Raw genomic sequence first — 23,703 nt, 5'->3', positions numbered from 1 at the left:
TTCAGGAGTTTAAAAAAAAAAAAAAAGGAGAAAAGAAAAATTAGCTAGCTGGACGTGATGGCACACGCCTCTAATCCCAGCACTTGGGGAGGCAGAAATAGACGATCTCTGAGTTTGAGGCCGGCCTGGTCTACAAAGTGAGTCTAGGTCAGCCAAGACTATACAGAGAAACCCTGTCTCGGAAAACAAAACAAAAAGAAGGAAGGAAGGAAGGAAGGAAGGAAAGAAGGAAGGAAGGAAGGAAGGAAAGAAAGAAGGTAATTGGAAAGAAGGAAAAAGATAGTTTAGCTGACCTGACCTTACTTTTAATTTGAGCACTTTTACTAGGTTTTAAAGGTCACTTAGTGTGGCCCCTGGGGCGTAGGCATGAGACCTAGGTGCTGGTACAGTCCAGAGGCCTGGGCTGGGGTATGTTTAGGCCCCTGATCTTTTTCTTTTCTAGTGCTGTCTGCATTTAGAGTGCCAACATAGGGGACTGTTGCTTTTTCATCTCAACCACAAAGCAGTCTCAGGACTGTTGACCTCCTCTTGACTTCCAAGTCCTCTTCAGGGGTCGGTCCAGGTGTCACTTTGTTGTTTTAGGCCTTACAGAGCACCAGAAACTTTGTTGTCTTGTACCTCTTGCTCCAGACTGAGTCCTGGGACCATTCATAATCCTCACACTGGCTTCCTGTCCAATGCATGACTGTCCTTGAGCCTCTCTGAAGATACTTGTGTCTCACTGCCATCAGTCCCAGGACCAGGGTCCTTTCTTGGAGATCCACTGAAGTCCTAAGTTTACAACCTTAACTTCATTTACCGTAGTACTGACTGGGTTTGTTTTTTAACAAGAGTGCCAAGCACATGAAATTTAAAGCTCTTAGGTGGATTTGGTAACATCTGAGGAGAAACAAAACTTTGGGATCAGATCCCTGCATTCTCAGCCAGGATTTTCTTTTCATGTCGGCATGCTATTTGAAATTCTCAACTGTAGTCAGCCGTAGGTCTCAACTTTCCTAATGCTGCGACCCTTTAATTCAATTCTTCATGCTGTGGTGACCCCTAACCATAAAATTCTTTCGTTGCTATTTCCTAACTGTAATTTTGCTACTGTTATGAATCATAACATCTGATATGTAGGATTTTTTATATGCAACCCTCAAAGAGGTCTCTACTCACAAGTTGAGAACCACTGTTTAGTGGGTTCTTGTTAATTACAAGGGCTTGTCATTACAAGTTCTCCTTAGCTTTTTATGTAGTGATTTTTAGTTGAGAATGATTTTTTGTAATAAATTATTTATTTTTTTAATTTTATGTGCATTGGCGTGAGGGTGTCAGACAACCTGGAACTAACTGCTTACAGACAGTTGTGAGCTGCCATGTGGCTGCTGGGAGTTGAACCCAGGTCCCTTGGAAGAGCAGACAGTGCTCTTAACCACTGAGCTATCTCTCCAGCCCTGAGAATGATTTTTTAAATTACCTAATTTATTATTAATTTACCAGAGGTTTCAAAATAGTCAAGTTTTAAGTTGGAATCTTGCTGTGAAGAGTTTTTTAAAAAGGACGGTTCTCACCGTGTATCCTGGCTGATAGACTAGGCTGATCGTATTCAGCCATCCTCCTGCCTCTGTCTAGTGCTGGGTAACGGGTATAAATCACCACACCTGGCCTCCATAAGAACGCTGATTGGCGCCTTGTGTGGCCACACATGCTTATAATTCTAGCATGTGGGAGGCTGATGCAGGAGAGTCAAGATTCTGATGCCAGCCTGGTCACGACCTCTCTCCAAAACACAAAATAAAATTCTAAAAGGTGACCGGGTTTGTGAGGCTGCACTTGCTGGGACCTTCACCCTGACAGGCGCTCGCTGCAGTTGTCAGCGCCCACCTGATCAGCACTGGTGTAGCACAGCACGGTGGCATGTCCACCGCTGCGCCTGTGCGTTTCAGTAGCCCCAAGCACAGGAGCACCTAGCCATACTGCACTGCCTGGCTGTCTAGATCATTTCCTTAGGGATGAGTTCGTTACTGACCTGAAGCTGCACTAGAAATCTGCAGTGTTTTAATGCTTAGTTCCTAATGCCTTTGGGTGCAGCGGGGTAAGCCTTGCAATTTTTAATGGGCAGTTTTGCAGAATGTTCAGTTCATGTGATCATGCAGGTGTGTGTAAGTACGTGTGTATGTGTGCAAACACGCATGCGTATGGGTGTGGGTGTTCATACACTTGTGCAGGCCAGAGGCTGTATTGTTAGTGTTCCTCAGCAGCTCTCCACGGTGATTTTTGAGCCAGGGTGTCTCACTGGAACCTGAAGTGTGCTGATTTGGCTGGCTGTCCAGCGGCCTCCAGGATCCTGCTCTCTTCGTGTCTCCAGCACTACTAGAATTTTAAGTGGTGCTACCATGCCCATTTTTTTACATGGATGCTGGGAATTAAACTCAGATCTTTACACTTGCATGGCAAGCATTTTAGCAACTGAGCTATTTCTCTGCTTAATTTTTCAAAGGGAAAACATAAAAAACCCATGAGTTTTCATAATTCATATTTATGACTACATTTTGAAAAACTTCTTTTGAAGTATTAGAAGTATTAGGGAGATAGCTCATTGGTAGAGCACTTGCCTAACATAAACACCCAAACATTTACTTTGATGTAAAACATGGCTAGCATCACACAGTAATTGGCAGTACTTGAGAAGCTGAGACAGGAGGATTACTGAGTTTGAGGCCAGTCTGAGCATAGTGTAAGTTTCTGTCTCCTAAAAACCAACCAGCCAAACAAAAAGCTAGCTTGATTTTTATATTGCACTTCTATAGTATGAATTTTGGTGGTTCCTAACATTGACATAGATACATGTTGCTTTAGCCAAATATGAGATTTAGAGGAGAAAATGAATGTTTTTACTAACAATTACTGAAAATTGTTCAAGAGGTTTTTTTGAAGGATTTTTTTTTTCTGTAGGCTATATACTGTTTAAATCACCCAATCCCTCATTGTGCAATTTATCAATTCAAGATCTATTTAAACTCAGTTTTCCCCCCTGTTCTGTGTAGCTGACTATTGGATTGGTTTGTTTTCTGTTTTTGTTGTTCTTGTATATGCTTTTAACAGAAGCAATTACATTTGTATTACCCTTTCTTAGATAAATGTTCTCGTATTTTACGCCTGTGTTGAACTCAGTTTTTAAGACCCTTTTCACTCGGTAATAGAAACGTTCCCCCTGTAGCCACACACGGGCTACGTTCACAGATGTTGGTTGAGTCGCCCTTACTGATGTCTTGGCTGTCACTGCTGGGCTGCAGTGGGCAGCTTCGTGGATATGGCTTCTGTGTTTTTGCTAGTATTTTCCTGGAAGCAGCATTGCTGGCTAAGGCCTAAGTGGGGCTTGGCAGATACTTCTCTCATTTTTACCAACAGTCAATGAAGATCTCGGCTCCATACAGCACCTGTAGTCATGGGTCAGGACCATTGCTGTTTTTTGGCTGTGAACTGTTTGCTCATACTTCTGTGTCTTTCTCTAAAAGCTCTCATTTTCCATAGTTCACCTTTGTCTTTATATTGTGAAGCTACAGCATTCTTTGTGATGCAAGTTTTAATTGTTTTTTTTTTTTATCATTTGTTTTTGTACTTTGTTTAATTTTTTTGTTGTTGTTGTTTCTATTTAAAAGGCTTTTTTTTTTCCTTTTAAAATTATTTCAGTTTTTCTTGGATAACTTATCCTAAAACTTAGGATAGTTTTAGGTTATGGAGAATTCACAAATTTTCTTCTGTTCATAGATAGATACTTTTATTTATATTTAAATCTCTTAATTCACCAGAACTTATGCAAGCATATGGTGTGAAACAGATGTAATTTTTTATTAATTTATTCTCTCATATATCACATCCCACCTGCAGCCCCCCCCCCACCTTACCCCTTCCTATCCACTCATTCTCTGTTTCTCTTCAGAAAAGAGCAGGCCTTCCAGGAATGTCAACCAAACATGGCATATCAAGTTGCAGGAAAATTAGGCACCTCCCTCATTAAGGTTGGGTGATGCAACCCAGTAGGAAGAAAGGGTCCCCAAAGCAGGCAACAGTGTCAGCCCCAGATCCCTCTGCTAAGGGTCCCACAAAAACACCAAACTACACAACTGTAACATATATTCAGAGGGCCTGCGTTAGACCCATGAAGGCTGATTGTCTGTTCAGTCCCAGTGAGCCCTATGAGTCCAGGTGTGTTGATTATGTAAGTTTTCTGTGGTGTCCTTGACCCCTCTGGATCCTAACAATCCTCCTTCCCCTCTTCTGAAGGATTACTCAGGCTTTGCCTGATGTTTAGTTGTGGGTCTCTGCATCTGTTTCCATCAGTTGCTGGATGAAGCCTTTCTGATGACAGTTGAGTTAGGCACCAATCTATAAGTATAAAAGAATAGACAAAAAAAAAAAAAAAGAATAGACAGATCTAACTCTTGTTTATATATTAATTATCATTAAGTCATTTACTAAAAATTGTTTTTACACTATTTTGAGATGCAGTTTTGTTTAATAAAAGTATTAGGGCTGGCTTCTCATTTACCTTAGTTTCTCTTTTCAAGAAGCTATAAAATATGAAAATTAAAAATAATTCAAACAGCTTGGTGTGGTGGTACACGTCTTTAATTCCAGTAGGGGGGTAGGTAGAAGAGTTTGAGGCCATCCTGCTCTACAAGTGAGTCTAGGCGAGTCAAGGCTACACAGAGAAACCCTGTCTTGAAAAACAAAAAAAATCAGACTGCTGTCTACTCTAGTGTATTTTCAGGGCACCCAGTGTTTTTCTAATTTCATGGCTGAGGAGTTCTGTAACCGTTGATGAAATGTTGTTCCTTGCAGTGCCACAAGGTTGCAGTAGTGAGAGAAGATAAACTGGAAGGTAAGTAAGCTTTCTGCTTTTCCTCTTACAGCATTGATTGGGTAGTTTGTATAGTGTGTTTGGCTGTTTAACCAGAGTTTTATATTCCTTTTATAATGGTTTCTGAAACATTAAAATCTTAAATCTGCCTAACTTGCCATTTTTAAGGTTAATAGTATCTGACATTTATAAAGTACAGGTATAACAGGATTTCAAGATTCATGGAAGACACACAAAAATTGTCATGAATTCCAGATGACATGTGTGTGTTGTAACCCCATGTGGAATTGAATAGCCAAATCTAGAGCTTGCAAAAAAGATTACCAAACTCATAGCAACCAAGACTTAATTCACAATCAGACTTGCTGGATCTGTGGGCTTGTGGCAGGGCTCACCTGTGAGCTTCGTGGACCTCACGAGAGCCTTAGTGTGACCACACAGTGAGTGCTCTCTTACTGCATGCCGTCCTGCAGTGCAGCGCCAGTAAACACACCCCGAAACGCCTTGGCCTGGGCTTGAGGCTGAGTATGACATATGCTGTGTTGGATGTTCTCAGTTGTAGTCTTTTTACTCTAGATGCAAACTTTTGTGCACTTATAGAAACATAGTGAAATAATAATGAAAACCACAGAATATTTTTCTGCATTGTTCCTTGTGTAAGTATTAGATTAGTATGGTTGGGGATTGTGTTTATCTTGGAATATTTGATTTTAAAAATTGCTATTTGAGTTGCTACTAGTTTTATTTAAAAAGAAAAATCAGTGTATTTCAGCTTGGATTAGAACTGAGTTTCTAACAATCTGAAATGGCCTAAATATACTTCTTCTATTTTTTACTATGTATTTCTGCAAAGTAGTGGCACTGTCAGCATTGATGATTATAAAAAGCAAAGTATTGATCAGCTAAAAAAAAAAACATTGACATGTTCTGCATTCTCCAGTATTAAATATTCAGCCAGGATTTCAACTATTTGTATAAAAATAAACATGCACACTTGTTTCATTAGTGTATTAAATTTGTTTTCAATCTTTAATAATAAAATTATATGTATGCCAAAGGGTTGTTTTAAAATAAAATTCTCTATGACTTACTGTCAGTAAATATTTAAATTGTGTACCTATTTTTTATATATAAGGTTGCATAAAAATTTCTCTAGCAAAAAAGAAAATGTTAAGAAACTCTGTCATATGTGGTAGTTATTATGTCCCAAGCTCCCTGCTAGGCACTGGGGACAAGCAACAAGTTAGGCATAATGCCTTCCCGTTTAGACCCACAGTTTGCTCCTGTGTTGATAGTCTTGATTTTGCTCTGTAAACTCGGCTCTTTCTCTAAACCGACATTGGAACTTAGGACTAAATCTTATCAGTAGAGCTAAATCTTCTCAGGTAGAGATTACTTAATTATCTTTAACTGACTGAAAACAAAGCATCATAATCATCATCAGTCATTAATTAGTGTTTGCTGAGTGTCCCTGGATGAGTAATACCCTCACAGGTGCTGTACTTAGAACTGACTCAGCGCCGTCATGTCCGCATTGTAGACAGAGGCTTGATGTTATACTTACCATGGGGCTGTTTGGCCTGGTGCAGTTTTGGACCACCATAGATTGCAAATGGTTTTAGTGCAGAAGAGTTTGTTGTTAAAGTCCCCACAAGCTCTAAAGTTGTGTATTAACAGACGCTTTTCCTGTTGACTTGTAGCAGTGAAATCCAAGCTAGCTGTGACTGCCAGCATCCATGTGTACAGCATCCAGAAAGCTATGCTAAAGGACAGTGGGCCTCTGTTCAACACCGACTATGACATCCTTAAAAGCAATTTGCAGAACTGCAGCAAGTAAGCTCCTTAATGTTCTTGTGGGTTTCTTTACGAATTGATTTTGTAAGGTGTTTACACAGTGGCTGCCTCTTACGAGTGAATGCCAAGTCTAGTAAAACCCCATTTATCTTGCAGTAAGACACATGCCTAGTTTTATTAGTACATCATAAGGTGAAAAATAGCAGCCACAACCCATATTGAAAACTCCAGTGGACTCCCCATAAATCTATCTCTCATATATTTATCCTGTCATCACTCTCAGAAATGTTTGTTGTGTCCCCTCACTACTCTTTTGCCCCAGTCTCTGCTTGTCTAAGTCTTACCCATCTTTTAGGAGCTAGTTCAAATGTGGCCTTCAAAAAACTGTTCCTAAATTTGATGTCCCCATTCCCTCCAGCCAAAAGTAACTTAGCCCCAAAGTTCCATAGCCAAGATCAGATCTTGTAAATCTTTTGTGTTCTTCTGGGCACTGGGGGATGACTGACTCTAAGGTGTGCAGTTTAGAAACTGATAATCATACGTTTTAGTTGTGTTATGCTACTACTAGCTCAATGACTTTGAACAAATAATATTCTCTAGTTTTGGTTTCTTCATCTTTGAATCAGTTGTGATAATTCCTACTTTGTGAGGTTCTACTGGAGGCTCAAGTCAGTTCTTTAAAATCACATTTGAGTATCTACCACCTTGATTAATAACAATTTAAATTCAGGAGATGGAGAGATGCTCAGTGCTTTAGAGTACTTATTACTTCTGTAGAGGACCCAGGTTCAAGTCCCAGTACCCAAATGGTGGCTCACAACCATCTATAACCCCAGGTGCAGGAGATATAAAACCTTTTGGCCTCCTGGGGTCTAGGTGAGCATATGGTGCACAGACGTATATGATGGCAAAGCACATATAAAATTAGATAGCTAAATTAAAAGATAGTTGGAGTTTGTTTGGCATATATCTGATGAATACCATTGAATTACTACATACTTTTGAGAATATCACCCAGGACCTGTTCCTGAGGTTGGTGGCCTATGGGAAATAGCAGTTACAGTACAGTGCTATTAAGAGGAATGGTGTAAAAGTGTTTTGGAGACAGGCATTTGTTCCTAGCTTCTGGATGGGTGAAGTGAAGGGAAAAAACAGGTGGCTTTCCAGGTTAAGACATGTTGGTTGAGACTCAAAGATCCAGTAGAAATTGCCAGTGTTAGAGTAAACATGGAGCTGAGAGAACCATGATTTTGCATAATCAGGATTGTGTGTGGCTAGAGCATATGTGAGACATAATTAGAAGAGTGGAGTCAGGTTCCTCTTTGAATACTTCCATTGAGCTTAGATTTTACTCTGAGAAGAGCTGTTGGGTTTTGGATGTGTGGAATTGATAGGCAGTCTCAAGTAAGGATGTCCTTTGCAGTAGGTAAGTCTCAAGGTAAACAAAATGGTTTGGATTCAGCTCTTAGGTAAGCTACTAGGCCAGGACGCAGATAGCCATGAAGAGAGAATGTATAGAATGAAAGGACTAAAAATGTAACTCGCGGTTAAAATTTTTACCAGCGGTATGGCTTTGTACAAATAATTTAGACTCATTGTGATTCAACTTCCTTATGGTAAAGTAGAGTACAATAGTACCAACCTCACAGAGTAGGGAATTAAGTAAATTAAGATCTGTAGAGCTCTTCTCACAGCTTTGTTCAGCACATAGTAAGTGCTCTTTGGTGGTAGCTTTTTATTTCAATGAATGGATGGAAAAAGAGGGGTCCAAGAGGAAGCACTCAGTGAAGTGGAAAATTATGAAAATCTATGGGGTCCCACAAGCTGAGGGCAGAGTTTGAGAAAGGGAGACTGTGGAAGAAAGGACTGACTTGAAGAAGCAAGTCAGATAGAAATGGAAGGAGTCCATTGGATCTAGCTATGGCTTCAAAGGAAAGGAGGACAAGAGCTACAAAGAAACTTTGAAATCTTGTGTGTGTGGGGGGGGTTAATGTGGTTCAGTGATAGAGCTTTTCTCGGCTCCAAGTTCTGCCCTCGTCACTGCAGAATAAAGCCCAAGCACAGAAATAATCACAAGACTGCTGCTGAGGCAGGCGGAGCACAACATTCCAGGCTGCCTTGCTGCTTGGCACCAGACTATCCAGGCCACACAAGTGAAGAACTTAAGCTGTGTTATTGGCAAAGAGCAGTGTTGAAGATAATATAAGGGATGGGATAAGTGATAGACACAGATTCTTGGAGGAATTGAAACAGAATTGTCAACTGTATTTCCTTTAAACACCATCTGGTTAGGATTCCAGTCAGTTAATGTAGCTATTCCAAAATGGTCCCTGGTATACAGTAACTAATATTGACTGTGTTAATAATGGGCATTAGGGTAGTTTTTCTTTTTTGTCTATTCTAAAACTTTGAGTATAATGAGCATTTGAATATTTATTAAGTACATAGCCAGAGACTAATTTACAAGTTTTCTGTCTTAGGAAAGGATTTCAAGGAAAAAAAAAATAGCACTTTTTTTTTTTTTTTTTGAGACAGAGCTTTCCTGTGTAGCATTCCTGGCTGTCTTAGACTCACTTTCTAGACCAGGCTGGCCTTGAACTCACAGAGATCTGCCTCCCTCTGTCTCTCAAATGCTGGGAATAAAGGCATGAGCAACCATATCTAGCCACACTTTGCTAATTTTATGTAAAACATTTAATTTTATTTAAAAAATAATCTGTATTAAAATCTTGAGGCATGTTAAGATGATTCATCATATCCAATATCAGATAAAACTGGTTCTGTTAAAGTTCAGCAAGTAAACAAGCAAGGGTAAAAGTTGCTTGGAAGTTTAGCTGTGATTCTCAACCTTCCTAATGCTGTGACTCTTTAATACAGTTCCTCGTGATATGGGGTCCCCTCCAACCATAAGATTATTTCATTGCTATTTTATAACTAATTTTATTGCTATTGCTATGAATTTAATGTAAATTTCATATGCAGGATATCTGATATTTGATCCCTGTGAAAGAGTCGTTTGATCCCCAGAGGAGTTGCAATCCATAGGATGAGAAGCGCTAGTTTAAAGCAAAATCTTTGTGTGCAGGAAAATCCCACGGCAGATAAGAACGTAGTTAATAAAGGACTGCAGTGAACTCTACTAATCACGGCCTTTGTTGAATTCGAGCATTAGCCAGGCATGATGGTGCATCCTTTGACCATAGCACTTGGGAGGTGGCGGCAACAGCATTGTCAGTTATATGGGAATTTGAGGGTAGCCTGTACTACAGGAAACCCCCAGGCATGATTTCTCTTCTCGTTGCTGACAGAAACAACTTAAAACAGAAAGGATTTGTTGTGGTTTATCATTCAGTGGCACAGTCCATCGTGGTGAGGAGGTCAACTTGCAGGAACTTGAAGCAGCTGGTTCATCACACTCCCAGTCAAGAAGCATAGAGCAATGAAAGCTTGTTCAGCTCTCATTCTCCTTTTTTGTTTAGTGCAGGCTCCCATTCCAGGGAGCCACTTAGAGTGAGCAGGTCTTCTACCTCACCGAGTCAGATCAAGATGTTCCCTCGAAGCTGCGCCCAGAGGCTGGACTCTCAGGCGATGCTAGATCTCAGCAAGTTGACAGTTAAGATTAACTATGTTCTCTTTTTGTTGGTTGGTTGGATTTTTCCAGACAGGGTTTCCTGGAACTTGCTTTGTAGACCAGGCTGGCCTCAAACTCAGAGCCTGCCTCTGCCTTTTGAGTGCTGGGATTAAAAGTGTGGACCACTGCCACCCTAGCCATCTCATCTTATCTGAGGGTTGGGGTGGGAGATCAAGTAGGAGAAGAGAAGAGAAGTTTGTGCTTGTTCCTAAGAAATGAGCCTCCCAAGATCTGATACTGTGTTTTAGGAAGTGTTACGAAAGCAAGGAAGGTGAGATTCAGTGTTGAGCAGTCTTTTCTCTTAGAACTGCTCCAGCCTAACTTGGACTTTTCCTGGTTGCCAGTTGCTAGTCCTGATCCTAAGGTGTGGAATGCAGACCAAGTAAAGAGTTGTCTTAAAGCCAACTTTAGATGCTGACAATGAAATAAAACATTGCCTTTTCCATTGTATATGGGAGCACTGCAAGGCCTGAGAGGAAGACCAGGGGGTAAAAGCAAATGATTTCTGTCTGTTCTCTTTAACTAAAAGGTGTTCTGAGTGGATTGTAATGACTCAGTGGAAGATTTGTGTTACTCTGAAGCTGCTTAGTCTAAAGTTTTTATTTCTGAAATGAAATACTTTTGGGACCATTTGCAGCTCTTCCAATTTGTTTTTGGATAGCTCCTATCTCCACAGAGTTTCTGTGTCTTCCCATTTTCCGTTCCAGTTGAGGAGATACACTGAAGAAGAAAGGGAAAACAGAAGCCTCCCCTCTTCAGTCATTCCTCCCCATCCTTGCCATGCACCAAGTCTTATGCTGAGTGTCCGTAATACAAAGAATGAAGAGGGCCTCCAGCGAGCTTTCACCTGCCCATAAGCAAAACACTGTGAAGTAAAATGTCTTCTTTATTAGGAAAAGCTGGGGAACTCTGCTCTGTGTCTAACCTCTGGGAAGGTTGAACAGGTTCCCATTCACGTCGTGGACTATGGCATCACAGAGTCACGTGGAACAGGCACATTGGCACTAATTGGAGAGCAGGAGGCGGATGTTCCCAGCAATATGCTGTGCAGACCGTTCACCACAGCCTTCAGCATGTAGCCTCCTGATATAAGTTGCTATTTTTAGAAATGAAGAACAAATGGATGCAAAGGAGCATGAGTTATGGGAACCATTGGCTCTGTCCCTGCTTTTTACTTTAAAGCATGGTACACTCTGGCTAGGAGAGTTGCCAAGAAACTGATTACCAATGTATAGCTGTTGATAGTTACTGTTCCTGGAACTTGGTCAAAGGACCATGTGGTTTCCCAAGGACGCTGGGATTATTACTGTTTGCTGGAAAGTAAGAGGTGAATAAAAACAAGTGTAGATGTTGGGTGGTGGCGGTGCATACCTTTAATCGCAGCACTCCAGAGGCAGAGGCTGGCCCACTTCTGTGAGTTCAAGGCTAATCTGGTCTACGTAGTGAATTCTAGGACAGCCAAGGCTATGTAGAGACCCTGTCTAAAACCAAACCAACCAAAAAGAACAAACCCCCCAAAAAAACAAGTGTGTTCAATATGATGTGGCAGAAAATGATTGATTCAGTTCTAACTTCATAATTAGGTAAAAACATTGTAGGCTAAAGTTCCCTCTCCGCACTGCATTAACCATTTTTCTATGATCCAGTCTAGTTTTAAAATTCCCTAATTTTTTCAATATTAATGTGAAAAGCTACATAGCAAGCACAGAGTTTGACAATGAGGGTTTATAGCGACATTAATCTTCTGCCCATTTTGTCCTTAGGTTCAGTGCCATACAGTGTGCAGCTGCAGTCCCCAGAGCTCCTGCCGAGTCCTCAGCTTCCAGAAAGTCGGAGCACTCAAATCTTCAGGCAGCAAGTGAGGCACCAGCCGGTGAGCTGACCACCAATGGCCATGGCCCACCCGCCTCCAAACAGGCGTCCCAGCAGCCCAAAGGGATTATGGGAATGTTGGTCTCTAAAGCTGCTACTAAAACCCAAGACACCAACAAGGAAACCAAAACAGAGAGCAAAGAAGTAACAAATGTAAGTTCTTTACAGTAGGCCTTTTTTTATATAACAGAATTGGAATCCAGGAAGGCCTACACAGCTTCCATGCTCGTTTATTTGTATAAGGGTCCCGCAGTCAGTTAGGAGTTTTCTACTTTAGTTTGAACATGAAGAATTATTTGAGGTCTTGCTATCAGGTCCAGGCTGGCCTCAAACTCAGGCTCCTCTTCCAACTCTGCCTCTCCAGTGTTGGGAAGAAGCCTGAGCTACTGTGCCTGATGTAGTTTGGACCGTATTTTAGTTAATGTTTAATATCTCTTCTGATAGTCCTTTTTTCACCCATAATACTCCTCCCCAATATTGGACTCTGTATAAAATGCTGAGACCTGGCTTGTACAGGAATAAGATTTTTGTGACAGCCATTGAAATAATGTACATGAAAATCACCCTGAAAGACTGCGTTTGAGGAATTCTGTATTAGTAGTGTGACGTTTGAGAACATCTAGCTGGGGTTTTGCCATATGTATCTTCCTTCCTGGAATATTTGACATTTGTGTTCTGTTTTATGCTTTTTTTTTTTTCTTGTCCTCGTTATCCATTCGTTTCTCTTTGCTTTTTATTGTTTAGTAATCTGAACTAATTTAAGGGCGTTAAGAAAAATAACTATATCTTGGTTTGGTGGTACATGCCTGTTATCTCAGCATTTAGGAAGTTGAGGCTGCACAAAGAGACTCAAAAAGAAAATAAAAGAAAAATATAAAGACACTGCCTTAAAAATTCAGAAAAGTACAGTTACTGTTGTTACTACTAATTCTTCCTGTCATCATTATTTTCTGCTTTGGCAAAGTGGAGGGAAGGCAGAAAACAGACAGAATTGAATTCCTTCTGTGCACTGACAGTCTGATCTTTGTGTAAAGCCTCTCATCCGTTCTGTGGGAGTCTTAAATGTGTATGCTAAACTAGAGCCTAGACTTGTAATGCGCCTGCGGGTCATACTACTATTATATGATAGGTCCAGGATTCGGATCCACTTCTGATCATTAAAAATGCTTTACCCTCTTTCCCATTGTTTATCATACCACTTCTGATTCAATTCTTTTAAGACAAATAGTTTTTAAATGTGCTCAAGGAAAACTCAGATGTATTCATAAATAATTTGTAAAAACAAAGCAAACTTTGGGAATTAGCAACAGATACTGTTTGGTGGTATGGTTCCTTTCTATGTTCTTGTAGCTAACATCTGCACATTTGCACATATATAGAGCTGGTGCTGTTAATACAGCGTTGGTACTGTCAAGGCGGAACGCTTTGTTTTGTGACAGTTCCTCACCTGGCCCATGCTGGCTTTGATCTTGCTGTGTAGCTGAGGATGACCTTGAACTCTGATTCTCCAAGTTCCACCTTCCTTGTTATGGAATTACAGTCTTGTATCATCATGCCTGGCTTTTAATATGCTCTGTTGCTAGAGATTGATTGAGGCCATGGTACTTCAAGAGCAACCTAAACGTCAGACAAAATTAAAAACTCTGTTTTCTTTTTTATGATTTTAGGCATCTTCATCTGGAGGCAAAGCACCAGGAAAAGGGAATGTGATGAGCAACTTTTTTGGAAAAGCTGCTTTGAGTAAGCGTGTTCTTAATTTCTTTGAACGCAGATGAATGTTACTGTAGTGACATGTGCCCAGGGTGGAGGCCTCTAGTCTGATGTTTGCACGTCCAGGCATTCCTGGTTCATGACAAATTCACAGAGAACTGATCGATGTATTGGTGAAAATAACTCTTAGAGGGTAGTTTATATTATTTCTGCTTTCAGTTCCTGCATTAGGAAAAAAAATAAAGTAATCCCTTCCTGGAGCATTTGAAAATGGGTAATTAAAATGAGAGAGTAGCTGCCCAATAGCAGAGATGCTGGCGTCATTGTGCTTGGCATAACCCTTATTACTACTGTCTCTCCAGGGACCACAAAAATAAAGACTTTTACTTTCTTAAATTAGTTTTTAAGCTCAAAGCACTGAATTAAATGTAAATGTGAATATAGGCAGTAATAACCAGGCTTTTTTTTTTTTTTTTTGAGAAAGGAAAGATCTCTGTTATTTAAAGATCTCTTAATGGAAAGAGCCAATAGTTACATATTTCTATACGTCATATATCAAGTGTTCGTCTCCTGGGCGTGTGTGTGACAGATGGCAATAAGAATGTAGGAACCGCAGGGTAACACACACATTCTAGCAGCACTGGTTCTACAGAGATCTGTGGCCTTGTGTTGCATGCCTGTCCAAGCAAAATCACTCTGAATTCTGTTCTTCTGTGATGGCCAGATTAGTACTTGGAGAGTGGTGGGTGTTTTCCTTGTTGTGGAGGCTCTCAGAAAAGGATGTTTTTTGTGTTGTGAACATATAGAAGTTATCCAGAAACATGCTTTGGCGGTGGTGCTGGAACAAGTGTACGGGAGGTTCCTCCTCCTGTGCACACGTCGAGTCTGGCTGGTGCTGGGACACTGTATTCAGTCTGAGACCATTTCTTAACAGTTTTGATGCTTTTGTTGTTATTGTGGAAGTGTTTGTAACCTTAAGCTCCACTGAAGAATTTTAATTATTTAAAACTGTTTTTGCTTATTTGTGTGTGTTTGTCTGTGGAGATATGTTCACATGAGTACAGTTGACCATGAAGCCAGAAGAAGGTACAGGAGCCCCTGAAGGTTGAAGCATTGAATCTGCCATTGCACTAGTGAAGTCTATCCTTTATGTTTCCACACAAACCCTCAAAAATATGAATAGATTGCATTTAACGTTCTGATCCATTATCTCTACTACCAAAGACTATACATTCTTTTAAAAACTATTGTACTAACCTGCATGTATCAACTGAGACTAAGGTAGTTTTCCACATGGTAGATGGGTTAAGCAGTTACAGAACAGGTAACCCAAAATGCTTATTGAAGGACCGCCTGCTGTATATAGGTTTCCAGTTGTATATTGTGACTTTGCCTATAAAAAGCCATCAGTGGATATGCACGAGGCTAGAGTATGCGTTACTGTATTTTCGGCTGGCTGGGTCCTTTCTGACCAGCATGGCAGCTTAGGTGTGTTGTGTTTCAGCTTAATATAGAGACCTCCTGGGTTAGGAGTTGAGCTAACTAAGGCCCATATCCAACTCTTACTTTTCCTCTCAGTGATACCTTGGGTAACTTGATTAACGTTTGCACTTGATAGTAGTTTTATAAATATTATTCCAACTCTCACAGAGAAAGATGACTTTTGGACTTGCCCAGAGGGAAGGATTTTAGTAAATTCAGCTTTACCATTGATGGTGGTATTGAGATAGGAGTATCTAGGTATTAAAAGGTAGGATACAGGACTTAAAGAGATGGCGCAATGATTTAAAAAAAAAAAAAAAAGCACTGCTTGCTCTTCTAAAGACCTGGGTTCAATTCCCAGTATTCAAGAGGCAGCTCACAACAATCTATAACTGTGCCAGGGATCTAATGCCTTCTGCCTTCCACAGGCACCAGGCATACGTGTGGCACACAGGCATACATGCAGACAAAATATCCATACAAACAAAATATATATAATTTAAGGTAGAATATAAGATGTTGCTACGAATGCAGCTGTCACCCATTGTTAAGCTGTACTCTTGAACATGACAACCTGCACCTTTGTTTTCATGAGATATTTTACAGAGTTGAACTTAGGGGCTAACAAGCCTGACAACCCAAGTTTGATCCCTGCTGTCTGCATGATAGCAGGAGAGAACCTTCACATATATACCATGGCATACACAAACCCATTATACATGCAATAAATAAATAGATGTAATCTTTTTTTTTTTTTTTTAATTAAAAACCCAAAAGCTGAATTTGGTATTTTTAAGGCTTGTGTTCGGTATCATATAGAGCTGTGACATAATGAGTGATTAGAGGAAAGCAGAAATAAAGACTATGTATGTTTTCTTTATCAGCTGTGCGCCCTTTTAGGACAGGGGTGGTTTTTTTATCCCTTGCTCCTAATGTTACCTGTCACATAGTGGACTGACAAAGAATGATGGATTAATATTGTATGATGGGTTATGTATGTCTGCTATACTTTGCTGTAGATAAACTGAAAATCAGTTTGGATTCAGAACAAGCAGTGAAAGAAGAGAAGATGGTGGAGCAGCCTCCAGTGTCTGTCACTGAACCAAAGCTGGCAGCTCCCACAGCTCTGAAGAAGTCCAGCAGAAAGGCAGAGCCTGTGAAGATGCAACAGAAGGAAAAAAAATGGTAGGAAAATTTTGTTCCTTGGAGGAAGGGCAGTCTTGTAGAGGTGAGGTGGTCTGTTGGGCTTTCTCAGCAGGCAGTTCTCAGCCCAGCATTAAGTCCTGCTTACTGCCTTAGGGATGTGGCTGTGCAGCTAGAAGGAAGAGAAAAGCCCCACAGCTCATCCAGTGAGGCAGGACTGGAGGCAGCTGGTTTGAGTGAGGTAGGAGCCAAGGCTACATTTTGTCCCCATGGAAGCAAATGGATCACCTTTGCCCCCAGACTTAGTTTAAATGTGTAGACACTGTGTAAGTGTGCCTCTGTGTGTGTGTTTCACATCAAATTACCCAGTGAGAAGTTACTGTTTCCAGTCCAGTTTAAGAGAAGAACGTCTTTGTTTTCTTTTTATATCAATGAGTTTATTTTTCAAGTGGTAAAATGTAATTAGAAAAGAAAATAAAAAGCACACAAGCTGTTAAAAATGGATCCAGGAGTTTGAGACACTACCTCATAGCTGGTAGGAATTAGTCTGTTGAAAGAAATTTTAAAGGACACTGTCAGCACTGATAGGCCCACAAAGAACCAACTTTTGTGGTAAAGTTGGAGCAACAAAATGGTGACATTTCAGAGGGGGAAGGCTCTGTCCAGCGGGCCTTACCTCCCGGGAACACATGATATACATGGATTAAAATATCCCCAACCGCGATCCCAGCGCTCCCTGCTGGAGGCTGTACCGGGCACGCACTGAGCACTTCACACCAATAGCAGGTTAAGTGTAGGGATTTAATAGGTGGCCTTTACAAGGCTGCAAATGCTTTTTTCCGCTCCGGGTCTGCCGAGAGGCTGTCACTCGCTGGTTTTAAATTTTAACATGCTTTGTCTACCTTTTCTGAGGTGGCTCATATACTCTTCCTGCTAAAATGGTGGATTGTACTGGTTGACATGAAAATGTTAAGCCGGCCTTGCATTCTTTGGATTAGCTCCCGGGCTGTACTTACTGTTCTTATACACTGCTAGGTCAGTTGATATTACCCTGGAGGGAGGGGGTTGTTCTATATTTTTGAGGACTGCAGGTAAGCTGTTTTCTTTCCTGGTAATTGGCTAGTTTTAGTATCAAACTTGTGGTAACTTCGTAAGTTAAGAAGAGTTTCCCATTTTCCAAACGAGTTTGTGAATTTTATTATTATTATTATTATTATTATTTTACATTTATTTATTGTGGGGTGGGGGTGTATGTTTATGCACAGAGGACATACTTGGGGGAGTCATTTTTCTGTTTCCACCATGTAGGGCCCTGGGATAGAACTTGGTTCAGTAGATTTGTCGCCAAGCACCTTGATCTGTTGAGCCATCTCTAGCCCTATGTAGATATTTCTAATACATTTAATATATGATAAAATCTATTTGTGAATCTGGGCCGGATTTCTTTTATAGGATTTTTATTTTTGTGTGTGAGAGATTTTTTAAGTAGTGTTATTCAAATTTCCTAGTTCTTTTTTGGATCCGTTTTGATTAAGTTGTGCTTTTAAAGGAATTTATTTCCTCTAAGTGCTTGAGCTTATTAGAGTTGTTCATAATCTAGCCTTGTGTTGGAGTATTTATAGACTGTATAGTTATGACTGTAGATTTCTTTATTCTCTAATTACCACTTAGAAATAACATGTTTTTCCCCCTTTTATAAAAGGCTTATTAATCTTTTCTCTTTACTATAACAACTTTAGACTTTGTTAATTTTTTTCTATTTCATTGCTTTCTGCTCAGATGTTTATTTCCTTTGGCTTATTCTATGTTTATTTTATTCTTTTCCTAGCTAAAGTAGGAAAAAATGTTGATGTTCAAAATTAAATATGACATAGGTTCTCAATAACAAAGACGATGGTTTACATGTATTTGACTCTTAACACACAATATGCCCCTAAATTATTTATTGATGAAATGAACGCTGTAATGGAGAAAGCAGACCGAAAAGCTAAATAATGTCAAGCCAGAGTCTGGGTTTTTACTACATCATTAGAATGACTTTACGGTCTTGCCTAGGCCTTTGCTCACCTTGTCCTCTCACTTTAGAATAGTTGTCTTCCCTTCCCACCTGTCGAATGTCTACTCCGCTTTTAACCGTCGTGTCCCACAGTGTTACTTGTTCATTAAATTTTATCACGTTGTGTAATAGCTAGTGCAGTTGGCCAGAGCATGTTTATCTTTGACGCAGATTTCCCTATGTGGCCCAGGCTGGCCTCAGCCTTAGAATCTCTCAGCTGAAGTTATAGGCATGTGCCTGCCAGAGCTTCTTGAGAACAGCATTTCTTTCCTGGTTTTTGCATTATGATTGTTTAGCTGCTTATTTAATGTGTGTTAAAAGACTAAAAGGCCAGTTGGAGGTGTGGGGGAAGGCATCTAGAGGACGCTAGATAAACTGGCCGATAGAAATTGGGGAAATATTTCATTCTGGATAGAAATTGGGGAAATACTTTATTCTGGCCACCCTGTAAAGTGATGTAGTTGTGGATATAACAGTATATATCTCCAAAGAATCAATCTTCCCACTGGGCACGGTGTTATACCACTTGGGAGGCAGAGGCAAGAGGATCTCTGTGAGTTCAAGGCCAGTCTGGTCTACATAGGGAATTCCAGGACAGACAGCACTACATAGAAACCCTGTGTCAGCTGGGAAGTGTAATACACGCCTTTAATCTCAGCACTCAGGAGGCAGAGGCGGGTCATCTCAGGGTTAGAAGCCAGCCTGGTCTACAAGCAAGTTCCAGGACAGCCAGGGCAACACAGAAACTCTGTCTTGGAAAAACCAACCAACCTAGAAACAAACCAACCCCCCTGTCAAACAAACAGAAAAGGATTTAGTCTTTCCTTGTTTGTTATTTTCTGCCTCTGGAATCACGACTGTGAGCGCTAAAAGACGCTGCATAGGAACATGTACATACTTCAATATACAAATACTTCTTGTTCTGTTTTGTCCTTAATTTATTCCTGGATGGCAACAGGGGGAAGCGAGTAGACTTATCTGATGAGGAAGCAAAGGAAACGGAAAACCTGAAGAAAAAGCGAAGAAGAATCAAGCTTCCTCAGTCCGATAGCAGTGAAGATGAAGGTAGACATTGCTATTAATTTTTGTTAGGGGGATCATTTCGTGGTTCATGCGCAAGGACCTAAAAATGTCACTTACTATGGGCTAATGAGAGCAGTACTCCTAGCAATGATAGGATATTTCTCGTTGAAATCTACTTCAGTCCTTTGATCAGAATAGTGATCGTTTGGTAACTTGTGAAAAATAAACGAAACAGAGAAAGTGTGCATACTGTTGCACATGCTGAGACTTTTTTTCCCCCCTCTTTAAGGCTGGTATTTCTTTGGCTGTTCATATGCTGCATATTCTAGAAAAACTAATCAGTAAAACAGTAAAGCTGAAAGACCATAGTGCTGCTCTTGAAAGGGGGTGCCACTGTGGTCCTTCCAGGGTCAGGTATGGGCAGTGCCGTCAGGCAGCAAACAGAGCACACAGGAGTCTCTTACAGGAAAATGACGACGCTTTTAAAACAAGTACCAGGTACTTCCAGTTTTTAAAGTGCATGTGTAGTGTAGGTGTTCGCTTACAAGTTTGTCATGCGGTGCTCAGAAGAGGGCATTAGATTCCCTGGAACTGGAGTTACAGGTGGTGGTGAGCCGCCAGGTGGGTGCTGGCAGTCAGACTCGGGTCTTCTGGAAGAGCAGCCAGTGCTCTTATCACTGAGCCATCTCTGAAGCCTCTCTATTAAGTACTCTTAGGAACCAAGGTCTTACCAAATCATGTAAAGTATATGGAAAGAAGCTAAAGGGAAAGTGCTTGGGTGGCTTGCGCTATCAGGAGAGTGTGCTGAGAGAATGGGGCTACAGCTGGAGCTATCAGAGGCAGTTTCCAAGAGTTAAGGTATAATGTATCTGTCATTTTACACAATTGGAAGAGACCCAGCATCTTAGAAACTCGTGGACAGTATAAATAAATTGATTACAGAGCGTTAGAGAAGAATGACTAATGCAGAAGGGGCCTGCTGAGCTGTCAAAAGCCAAAACTAAAGATGCAAGAGTCTTTCTAAGGAACAGCCACGGGAGCACCTGAAAGAGCAGTAGAGGCTCCACCTAAAGGGCTCTGACTATGCAAATGAATGTAGAGCTAGAAATGCAGAAGGGTGAGCGGACCTAGAAACTGGTGCCGAGAGCCTGGGTCTGTCTGTTAGACCCATTTTCTCTGGGTGTGGAGACTCCCTAGTCATGGGTAGGTGTTAAGGATCACAGCCTCTGATATTCTGTGAGGGAAGCAGCCCCTTTCAGAATGTGTGGATTTTAATGTCTCTTTAAAGCAAGCCAGGCCAGAGCATGGCATCCCAGAGGGGAGTTGTTATGTATTGTCAATTTGTACCATTTATGACAATAAATGAAAGAGATTACTGAAAAGAAAATTCTAGAGCATATGGATGAAATAAAGTTCACCAGGAAACACCTTTCCAGTTAGGAATTGAAATACATGAAACTATGTGGGTACATGGGAAAATAATTAGGAGGTAAACTTAGGAAAATGTGATAACTAGAGCGGTCTCCCGTTTACCAACTGCAGAAGCAAACTGGGGAGAAGATTCCGGAAATACTTTGAAGCCGAGAGCTTAATGTTCATTGAAAAGAGAAAACTTAGGGGTTTGGGAAATAGGTCTATCAGCAAGCGTCTGCCTCACAAGCATGAAGATCTTACCTGTCACCTGCGTCAAAGGCACACACTTAGAGCCATGCTGTCTGGGCAGTCAGTTTAGCCTAGTGAGCAAGACAAGGCCTGCAAGTCCTGAAGGACAGCGTCTGTGCCTGAGCCTCCACACGCATGCAAGCATGCACACCTGCACATACATGAATGTGCACCGACTCCTCCCACTCACAGAGCTAACACTGATCGTCTAGTGTTATTGAAAGTGCCAGCTCTGAACTGAGTTCGTAGCCCAGAGAATAATAATACCCATGGGCCATCAGAAATGGGTCTGTGGTTGCTTAGTTGGGAAAGGAGTGTAAAGAAATATGATCGAAGTGAGCAGCATGTGACAACAGGTGACAGATCAGAGCCCCTCAAGTTCTTTTCTCTGGCAGAGATCAGTTTTGGCATCTGGCTGAACCATTTTCTTCTGAAATTTCTGTCTAAAATCTAGCAGGATTTTACGTTGAATCTTTATGCAGTCTTTAACTTTTGCTTGTCTTCCATTGATTATACTGCCTCGACCTGTGTCTCAGGCTCCTCATTAGTAGGTGTGCTGCAAGCATGGGGCATGGCACGGGCTCTAGTCTGAGAGACCTGGCTTTGAGCCTTCCTGCTTTCTAGCTGACGGCAGGCAGAGACTTAGCTTCCGTGTTTACTCCCTCAACGCGGCAACATCACCACAAGCTATAGCTCTTTGTGGCCATGAAGACAACACATCAGAAACATCAGAAACGCCAAGACTGCGCCCGACACACAGTCGCTTTGACACACATTGTGCTCTCCCCACTCCCTCTGGCTGGCCCGGAGTGTTCAGTGTGTTCAGCCGTGACAGACACCTTTGTAAGAACCTCCTCAGCAAAGGCTGTCCTGAGGGTCCCCTGGAAGTGTGGTGAGCACTCTAGTAGTTCTGCATGTTTAAAAGAAATAACATGAATACGTGTGTTGCTAGGAAGAAATAGTTTTTATGGCTGTGTTAGGTACTTGTTAACAGTTTCAGTCCTTGCAGGTTGTTTGTGGAGACTATTAAGCACATGACACACATCGTTCTTTTAGGTAAGGATGGGTATTATAAAAATATATATCGGGTCTTAGGAACCGGTGATTGCTTTCCAGGAATTGGAATGACCAGTTTCTGCCAGAAGACTCTTGACAAACAAGTGGCTACGTTGCTGGTTCGCTGGAATTAGTCTTCCCACAGCTCTCATTCTGTTCCAGCAAAAGCTGCTTTCCTGAGCTGCTGCTTTGCCACTTGAATGTTTCTCATCGACTACAGATCGAGCTCAGATACACTCGTGCACAAAGCATCCTTTGTATTTACGTCAGGAAGAGTGTGTTGAGTCAGAATGCTTGGCTTAATGGGAAAGACTGAATGTGGGCAAGTTTTTAAAAAATTTCTTTGAACCTCAGTTATATGAGACAAGTAGTGATTTGTGAGTTATTACGAGAATGAGTGGTTAATGTTTATAGAGTAGAAAATGTTGGTTGTTTATCCTTCCTTAAAATATTTCAGTTTAAACACAGTCTACATATACACAGTTTTAAAGTCAGATAAAACAAAGTTTATAATGATAATCCTACCATCTGAATCACTGAGCTGACTTTTGTTGTCAGCGTGCTCCCATCTGCCTTCCATCTCTCAGGATGTGTTGAAATCTTTTTATTCCTCTGTTCTCTTCTCTTCCATGGAGATTATGCCATTTTATTATTGTATGATTCTTTGGGAGACGGGCAAGTGGAAAGGAGGAAGGGGAAAGTATCTTCGATCTTTCTTCTCTTGACCTGGATATTCCTCACCCCGAATTTTATTCAGGAAGTGCTTGTTCTCCTTGACTTAAAGCAAACACAGTTACTGTTGCTGTGTGTTCAGTGCCAGGACAACTGTGGCATCCCTGCCTCTTTGGACTGTGAGTCTGAGGTGAGACATAGGTAAACAGTTGCCTGCAGGTGCCATTGGAATTGTTTCCTTGGGTAAGCCGTGTTGTTGGAGAACTGAAAGTAGAGCACAAATACCCACGTTCATCACTTAAGTATTCAAAATTCCTTTTCTGGTAGACTTTCCTTCCTTGCTACGTAGACTTTCCTCCAGCCGCTGTGGCCCAGCTTTCTAATTAGCCATTACTTCAGAACACTGAGTTCTTGGTTCTGGGCTATGACACTTCTCTTGCTTAGGCTCCCATCATGTACTGGCTTCATGGAGCGAGCTTCATAGCTAGACTGAAACGCACTGCTTTCCTTTTGTAGTGAGCTTGTGGAGTTAGGGGCCCATTTCATACTTGAAGTGTCTCATTGCTTTATTCTGGCTCTTACTCTTTTTCACCTCTTTAGGTCTTTTCGGCCACGAAGCCCCCATTGTCATAATTTTAATCACTGACTTAATCAGGAGAAATTCAGATCCAAGATTTGTGCAAAGAATTTGAACATAGCCAGAAGATTCAGGGAACAAGTGAAGCCAAGCATCCACTCACGCCACAGCCAGCAGCT

General features: G+C 41.1%; 1 protein-coding gene across 4 annotated transcripts in view; it reads left to right on the top strand.

The window, feature by feature from the left end:
* The window catches only part of Pold3 (DNA polymerase delta 3, accessory subunit), a 39,352-nt gene that overhangs the window by 7,308 nt on the left and 8,341 nt on the right, over positions 1–23,703 (top strand). For all 4 annotated transcript variants that reach the window (XM_060367642.1, XM_060367643.1, XM_060367645.1 and 1 more), the window contains 6 exons: positions 4,828–4,867; positions 6,547–6,679; positions 12,035–12,296; positions 13,811–13,883; positions 16,355–16,520; positions 19,493–19,599. In XM_060367642.1, coding sequence (XP_060223625.1) covers positions 4,828–4,867; positions 6,547–6,679; positions 12,035–12,296; positions 13,811–13,883; positions 16,355–16,520; positions 19,493–19,599 — 781 coding nt within the window. The remainder of the gene's footprint in view (positions 1–4,827; positions 4,868–6,546; positions 6,680–12,034; positions 12,297–13,810; positions 13,884–16,354; positions 16,521–19,492; positions 19,600–23,703) is intronic.

This window comes from Meriones unguiculatus, chromosome 14 (genome assembly GCF_030254825.1).
Source record: "Meriones unguiculatus strain TT.TT164.6M chromosome 14, Bangor_MerUng_6.1, whole genome shotgun sequence".
In the NCBI taxonomy this organism is placed as follows: Eukaryota; Metazoa; Chordata; class Mammalia; order Rodentia; family Muridae; genus Meriones; species Meriones unguiculatus.
This window is presented reverse-complemented; position numbering and strand designations above follow the sequence as displayed.